General features: G+C 37.8%; 1 protein-coding gene and 1 pseudogene across 1 annotated transcript; one reads left to right on the top strand and one right to left on the bottom strand.

The window, feature by feature from the left end:
- Positions 1-1,118: 1,118 nt before the first annotated feature.
- LOC143628330 (uncharacterized) lies at positions 1,119-2,128 on the bottom strand. Its single transcript, XM_077097952.1, has one exon. The coding sequence runs from the start codon at positions 1,721-1,723 to the stop codon at positions 1,244-1,246; it is 480 nt and encodes a 159-aa protein (XP_076954067.1). The 5' UTR covers positions 1,724-2,128; the 3' UTR covers positions 1,119-1,243.
- Positions 2,129-2,948: 820 nt separating this feature from the next.
- The window catches only part of LOC143628327 (serine carboxypeptidase 1-like), a 109,328-nt pseudogene continuing 104,120 nt past the window's right edge, over positions 2,949-8,156 (top strand).

The raw sequence follows: 8,156 nt of genomic DNA, 5'->3' as shown, positions 1-8,156 counted from the left end.
CTGAGTTTCTCGAACTCAGATTGGTATGTGGTGACGGTAGTGGTTTGGGTAAGCTTAAAGAGTGCGGCTTGATGGTTAGCATAGGTGGACGGTCCAAATCGGAGCTGTAATTCCAGGAAAAAAATCGGTCCACGACGCTAGGAGATCGTTGTTATCTAGATACTTGTACCAACTGAGAGCCTCCCCGGTGAAATAGAACTGTGTCAGTTCAACACATTCTTTTTCTGGTATGTTGTAATACTTAAAGAAGTTGTTTGCTTGAAAGATTCAGTCCAAGGGATTGGAACCGTCAAACATGGGTAAGGTAATTTAGGATGGCGATTGTGGATTATGTCGGATAGGTTTGAGCCAAGCGAACCGAAAAAAAGGGTTTTTGGGATATCTTCTTTATCTTGCATCAGAGTGGTGAGAAGCTTATTGGAAAGCTCCATTTGTTGTTGAAAAGCAGCTTGCAATGACATGAAATTGGGCATCAGCCCTAGTAGTGGTGGTTGAGTTGTGGGACAGGAACTGGTCAAACTTTTCGCAAAGGGTTTGGATGACATCCTTAGATGAGGAGTCTTTTTTAGGAGGCATGGAATAAGAGCAATGAAAGCACCAATTTGGTGGGAGCCTGTAGAGTAAGCCAAACTCCAAGAAGGTTTAAGATAAAGAGACAGGAGATGGGACAATTTTCTTCATTTCTTCTCAAATGCATTACATCAAAATAAATATGTAAACAACCTAGGCCAGTAACCCATTAACAAATACTTGGCATATTTTTTGGAAATAAAGATGCAACTAAATTAAACATGCATAACTAATGAATGATGCTTTTGATTGTTTCTAAATATGGAGCCAACAGACAATCCTATCAACATTGAGTCTGCAACGAGTAACCACTAATTAACATTACATTTCCAGTGAATACGGTATAATAAAAATCTCAAGTAAGTCTGCTTGGGTGTGTTAGCAGAGCTTAGTTATTGCTTTTAAAAACACTGGACGTCCTAATCATGTTTGTACTATTAGATACTGATTTGTTTCAAAGATTTAAAATCTTAGAGGTCCATGGATGGAATTATATTCACAACACAAAAGCATCAAACCTATTGAACCACACATCGATATCATATATTAATGAAATAGGAAACAGATATATAGATCTTCGTACAATCTAACAACGGAAAATCTGGAAATGATGACAATCGTAGTAGTAATGGTGATAAAGTGAAATTATACAAGGGATAACAAAAGCAGTTCTCTATGGATGAGGTACCAAAGGAATAGGAAAGTCCTTAGGCAACTCAGGAATGGTGGGCTTAGGCAGGTCATGGAGTTCTGGAACCTTTGGTACCTCTGGTTTCGCAAGAGTTGGAAGCTCTGGCTTTGGAATCTCTGGAACTGAGGGCTTTGGAATCTCTGGAATAGAAGGTTTAGGAACTTCAGGAATGGCGGGCTTTGGAATCTCAGGAACATCAGGCTTCGGAATCTCAGGCTTTGGGATCTCGGGTAGTGTAGGCTTTGGAATCTCGGGAAGTGTAGGCTTTGGTAACTCTGGAAGTGTAGGCTTTGGAATCTCGGGAAGTGTAGGCTTTGGTAACTCTGGAAGCGTAGGCTTTGGAAGGTCGGGTACCTCCAGAAGGTTGCGTGCTTCCGCAAACCGGTTTCCACCTCTCGCTGATAATACTAAAGTCACGGACAACAGTACCGTGACAAACGAACTCAGGTTGTAAGGTGCCATTGATGCTGTAAAAGAGGAGACAGAGGAATAGGAAGCTACAAAAGTCTTTGAGTTGGCTTGAGAATGTGTATCAATGTGTGTCTTTAAATGGCATAAATAGAGGATGCGGTATGAGGGTAATGGTGATAAGTAGACAGGTTGGTTGAAATAGTTATAGAAATTGGGAATGTTAGCTCAACTTCTCATCTATACTTGTTGAGTTTCCTGATGTAGTTTGAAAAAAATGCATATTGTGTTGTTTATACATATCTGGCTTTTGCACGGTATATTCTAGCACTTCTCTAAGTCAAATCATTGAATAATTTATGTGAGAACTAGAGAAGTTATTTACTTGTTAGCAAAACTGATTCTTATCTACATTGATCGATTGTAAACATTTTGTTGTTATTTTTGGGGTGGATACGGTAAAATAAACTTACCATACTAAATATACAAATAATGAGAGTAATTACAGTTTTAAACTAAAGTAATTATGTTTAAGAAAAAAAATAGTATAGTGTAATAATAATTACTCTAGTTCACAATACATAGAGTAATAATTACACTATTGTTAACATATATACACTAGTTATTTACATTTCTCACGATAAAAAGTCATTTGTATTTTATCTTTTATGGTTAATAGATGTTCTATGATTTATTAAATTAATATCGTTCATCCAGTTTATATCAAAGTGTGTTTGTATGAATGTCACCAATATCGAAGTTTAACATGATTGTGGGATTACCCACTGTGTTCAAACAAGCATATCAATACATGATATCATTTTAATTAATAGGGAATGTATCGACCTAAATACCGGTTTCGAAATCATTGATCACAAACTACGTACCAGATACTTAGGGAGCGTTTGGTTCGTGGAATTCGTCGGAATTGAATTGGAATTGAAATTGGAATTGGATTTTGAATTGGAATTGGAATTGGAATTGGAATTGGAAGGAATCCTTTAAAATCCTATAATGTGTTTGGTTGGTATATTATTTAAGGAATTGGAATTGAGGTTATAAAAAAAGACAAATTTATCCTTTAGGACTAAAAATATGAATAAAAAATCCAAACTTAAATATTTTTTTTTAATTAATTAAAAGGATCCAACTACAATATATAGAAACATAGATATTACATCAATATAGCAGGTATGCGGGCAACAAGCTGCGCCGCCACCCCTTTCTGAATATTAATAAAAAAATTTTAATCACCACAATCCTTGATTTCTACCAAGCAATGGTCGCCTTCGACGGATCTGCACAACTCCGTCACCGGTTCCTCGTATATGTCGGTAACAAAACCGCCAGAACAACCGTCAGTTACAATAACATCGCGAAGAACCGCCTCGTCGGATCTGCACAACTCTATTACTGTTTCCTCTTCACTATGTATACCCGGTTAGCATTACCGCCGGAACAACCGCATGTTATTATAACAACGTGAAGAACTTGACGGAATCGATCGGCATCTTGCAACAGCGGTCGCGTCAAGACGTACGAGGTTGTGGTGGAGGATGTGGAGAGTGCCGTTAGAGACACGTTAGTGGCGGCGTTAATGGTAGACCAATTGAGATCAGATTCCGGCGAGGGTGAGGATGGGGTTTGGATGGAGAACGAAACTTTTTTTTTTACAGGGGTGGGTGATTTGGTAACTTTGGTAGGATTCCATAGCTTCTTAAACTTTCCTTCCTTTCATTGAAGGATTATAAATTCCTTTATGTATAGGATTTGTTGTGACTTAAATGAAATTCTAATTCCTATCATTAACCAACCAAACATGTTAAGGGATGGAATGTAAATTCCAATTCCATTAAAATCCTTTGGATTCCAGCCAACCAAACAGGCCCTTAGGATATATAAAAGCACCTTAACGAAAATGGAAACTACCACTTACTTGGGATGATTAAACTTGTAGCAACACTTTGCCTTTTAGCCTTGTTTGGTTAAGCAGGCGAAAAAAGCTTGTCAAGTCGTTAAAATCAAAGCGTTCCAGAAACTCACATGTTACTAATGCATAGTTGATTTTAGAGGATGCGGTTGATGAGTAATTTCCGGTTTACCTACACCTCAAGACGGTTGCCAAGGCTCGACAAGATACTTGAATTAATTGCAGTTGGTACTCAGGATATATTACAGTCAATCCAAATTCTGTAAGGGCTATTTTTTTTATTTCGTTGAGTCACCTACCGATTCTTCTTCAAAACCATTGGTCTCGTGGCTAAATGGAAGTGATTTTGCAGCTAAAATTTATTTATTTATTGCAATACAACATCAGCTTCTCATCCTTTCTTTCTGTAATAAACTGGTAATCGATGTTCTTATTACTAAAATCAACATGAAATACAAAGAAAAAGATGAAGACGATGAGGGTTTTTAACCCAACAGTTCGTTAACAGGACATAAATCTGGTGTATTCAATTTGCAAAGGGAGTCACTTTGTTGTTCTGTATCTTGCAAAGGGGTGAGGCCTCCGATATATTTAGATAAGGCAAGAACATAGAAGGAAACTCAATCAATCTTGTTTCTTAACCAAAAATAGTTGCACCAAGTTGTAGGGTTAGAGGCGGCACAAAGAAGCTTCAAAAAGGAGATGGGCATAACATATTTATCACATGGAACAAGATGTGTTGTAGGTCCAACATGAATTCAACTCCAACGTGCCATATGAAAGATAAAAAATCAAGATTAGAAAATTGACAATAAAGCTAAAATAAAAGATATAAAAATTAACAACCCCCCTCAATTTGATAATCCAAACATGTCATGCATAGATAACGTATTCATTATGAAATCATGTTGAGACGGAAACAAACCTTTCGTAAAGACATCCGCAATTTGATGGTTAGAGTTCACAGCCATGGTTTAAATCAACCCATTGTGATTTTGTCTCTAAGGAAAAAAGAGATCAACTTCGAAGTGTTTAGTGCGGTCATGGAAGACCGAATTTGCAGCAATTGAGATGGCAGCGTTGTTGTCACGGAATAAGTTTGCGGGAAGGTTGATGGAGACATGTAATTCCTTCGGGACATTTTGAATCCATAAAACATCACCTGCGGCAGCGCACATGGATCTGTATTCTGCTTCTGCAGAAGACCTTGAAAACAGTATCTTGCTTCTTACTTTTCGAAGAAACTAGGGATTGTCATAAGAAGATGCAAAAGCCTGTGATTGATCTTCTTATTTCAAGACATTTAGCCCAATCAGAGTTGGAATAAGCTCGTATATTAAAACTTGAGCCTTTGCTAAATAAAATGCCTTTGCCGGGAGCTTTTTTCAAATACCGAGGCAAACGAAGAGCAAGCTGAAGATGAGAATTAGTAGGTTCATGCATATATTGGCTTAAAAACTGGATAGTGTAACTGATGTCAGGGCGAGTATGAGATAAATAGATTAGTTTCCCAACAAGTTTTTGATAGCCAGTGATATTAGTTAAAACCGACTCGTCTTTTTTGCAAAAGTTCATGACAACATTATGTTGTTCGATCGGGGTGTTGACGGGCTTATAAGCACTAATGTTACACCCCGGTTTAGGTCCTAGGTGTGTGACCACAAGTTGGTACCTGTTTTGTAAATACATCAGAGTTGCGGTTTATTTTAGCGAAACACTTTGGTTATAATAAAATATTAATTTATTTGAAACTTTAATCGGATAATAAATACCCAAGTGTTTGAATTATAAATCTTGTTTATGATATTTTAATAATTTAAAACTGAGCCATCTCTACCTTGGGAGCGTCTATCTTCATGGATGACTATATTCCTTGCTACCTGTGCTATTTCCCTGAAATGTGGGGAAAATACGTCAGCTGTATGCTGGTGAATACGTATGACTCTATATAAAACATTTTGAATGACATTACATTACAAATATAGTTTTCTTGACAAACTCAGCGTAAGTATTTCTGCTTCCGGTATATGTACCACTGCCCTACACATAACGGTATTCTCCGAGCCATGAGGCCATGAACAGAGAACTAGTCATGATCGTTTAGCCTGCGGCTACCTAGCTTTGACTGATTAGGCTTAACAGTTATGTTTGGATTCATACACATTGTTGGTGCATGTTTTGTAACAGATGATCTTTTGTGTTTGTTAGAATTGAGAGCAACGGTCAAAGGGGAGTCTGTTGGTGCATTTTGTGACCGTCGCTATGCAATTCTGTTCAGCGGAAACGAAGTACGAAGTTAGCAACTTCGCCATAGGCGAAGTTGTAACAACTTCTGCCATAGGCGAAGTTAGAACAACTTCGCCTTAGGAGAAGTTATAACAACTTCGCCTACAGGCCCAAGCCCAAGCCCGCGAAGTTGTGTATCTATATATAGGTGTGTCTTGTTTAGAGTTGGGAATTCAGAAAAGTTAGAGTGTGTTTTGTGTAGTTCAATTGTCTAGAGAGAAACCGAGAGGGAGAGTCGTGTGGGACGGCCCGAGGTAGAGCTCACCTCGGGTCGGCCGTCATTTGTTTTCGTGTTTGGTATGTAATGTGTTTCGGTTATTATATAAAAGATCTGCAGATGTGTTTATCCCATTCGTGTGTTTGTATGTGTGTAATCGTGTTCTTCGTCTTCTACACCATTAAACGAGTCTAGGAGGATTCCGCACTCCTAGACCTCGTGCGGATCTCGTATCGATCAGCGACGCCCCGCGGGAACCTACACACATGCATATTTGGTCTGAGTTGATTTTATTCTCTACTTTGTATTATAACATTTTTAGAGATCATGTAATCTCAATAAATCATTGACTGACTCGTTAAGACAAACACCCGTTCATCTTGTTGAGTAAATATGTTTTGATTGATTGAAAAGGTTAACGTATTCACCTGTACCGTCGGTCTGCGTTTGAAACCTTGACTGTGATTGACTGATTGATTGACTGATTGATTGATTGACCAATAATAAAATAGGTATATATAAATATATATAAATATCTGGATCGTCTCTTGATCCAGCTTTAGACCTTTAGTATGGTTTTAATAGTTTCAAACCTTGATTGATCATTTGTTTGATTAAAATATTTAGACCTATAGTCTTTATGTTTATTAACTAATCATACGTTGAGTTTCTTTTTTATGAAGAAACATCTGTAATATGTTTCTTCTACAAGCAGAAACATTCATTGATTTCTACCTTTGTATGTAAAATATCATGTTTCTTAATCATGAAGAAACAATATATTAACTATATTCCTTGTATATAAAATGTTACGTTTCTTAGTCGCGAAGAAACTATATATCCTTATGAATGTAAAATTATGTGTTTCTTAAGTGTAAAGAAACATTACTATAATCCTTTGTATGTTTAAAACTTATGTAAACATAATTATGATCAAGGTTTAGGCTATACCTCAGGCTATGGTCTAAGCCATGTAGTATAATAATATAATGACTTAGGCAGAACTCCTACCTTAAACGGGTATTCAAAGTTATATACCTAAGCTTGTACGAGTAGCACTTCTATTCAATGTTGCATACTCGTGCTAAAATTGTTAGAACTTTTGGGCTTAGCACAAACTTCGAGGTTGGCACACAAAAGGAGGTGACATACGTTAGCCGTAATGACGTGCACGTACTTCGAGATAGAATGTCGGGTTATTTTTGGGTGGCACGCACTTCGAGGAAACTTCGGTTATTTGGCGCGGATTACGAGGTTCAACGCGCCGAATGATGATCGACACGCAAAACGAGGTAGAGAGTAATTCTAGAGAGAGAATGTTTTGGTGTGAGATTAAAAGTGTCGTGACCACTCTCTTTTATAGCTGATTTTGGGTCCCATCGCGGTACACGATGGTCCCACATCCCTAGCCATCGCGTATCGCGGCGCCGTATATTTACGTCGCCATACTACAGGCTGACACGTGTATGCTGACTCATCAAGGTCCATCACGATACGCGATAACCTTTGTGCTGTGCTCATCGCGTATCGCGATAGCTTTCTGAATCTAAGTTTTCACGTTTGGTCCCTCGTCTTTTGGTAGCTTGTCACTTCTGGGTCTAACTCCCATTGTCCAAAAATACTAAGGCAGCTCTCAAGCGGCGATGCGAAGTGCAAAGTGCGTCATCAAAGCACCACATTGCGCCCAACGCCCTCGCCTGTGCCCGTGCGCGTGCACGTTAGGTGCTTCGCACCCTCCGCTAGGACCACTGGGTGCATGCTAGGCATAAAAGAATATTAATATGGAATTTTATCTCTTTATAAAGAGCTTCCAAATATTTACCACTTTCCATGTGGGATGGATTTTAACTTCCTTATTTATACCCATGTGGAATATTTCCACTTTATTACATCTTTCAATGTGTGATGGAATTTTCTTATTCCATATCCTTAACATAAGATAACATCTTTATGAAATACATTTTATTTCCTTATAAAATGATTTAATTTTCTTTATTAATCTCATTACTTATTTTAGAGAATAATTTTGATCCTTCAACTTTACTTAAATTGTC

Source organism: Bidens hawaiensis, unplaced genomic scaffold (genome assembly GCF_021521415.1).
Source record: "Bidens hawaiensis isolate Kalapana, Puna unplaced genomic scaffold, B.hawaiensis_p1.1 tig00004868_1, whole genome shotgun sequence".
Lineage (NCBI taxonomy): Eukaryota > Viridiplantae > Streptophyta > Magnoliopsida > Asterales > Asteraceae > Bidens > Bidens hawaiensis.
Note: the sequence above shows the minus strand (reverse complement) of the source record. Positions and strands in the feature narration are given on the sequence as shown.

Coding starts and splice junctions, on each gene's coding strand:
- LOC143628330 (XM_077097952.1), bottom strand. CDS start 1,723: ATGGCACCTTACAACCTGAGTTCGTTTGTCACGGTACTGTTGTCCGTG.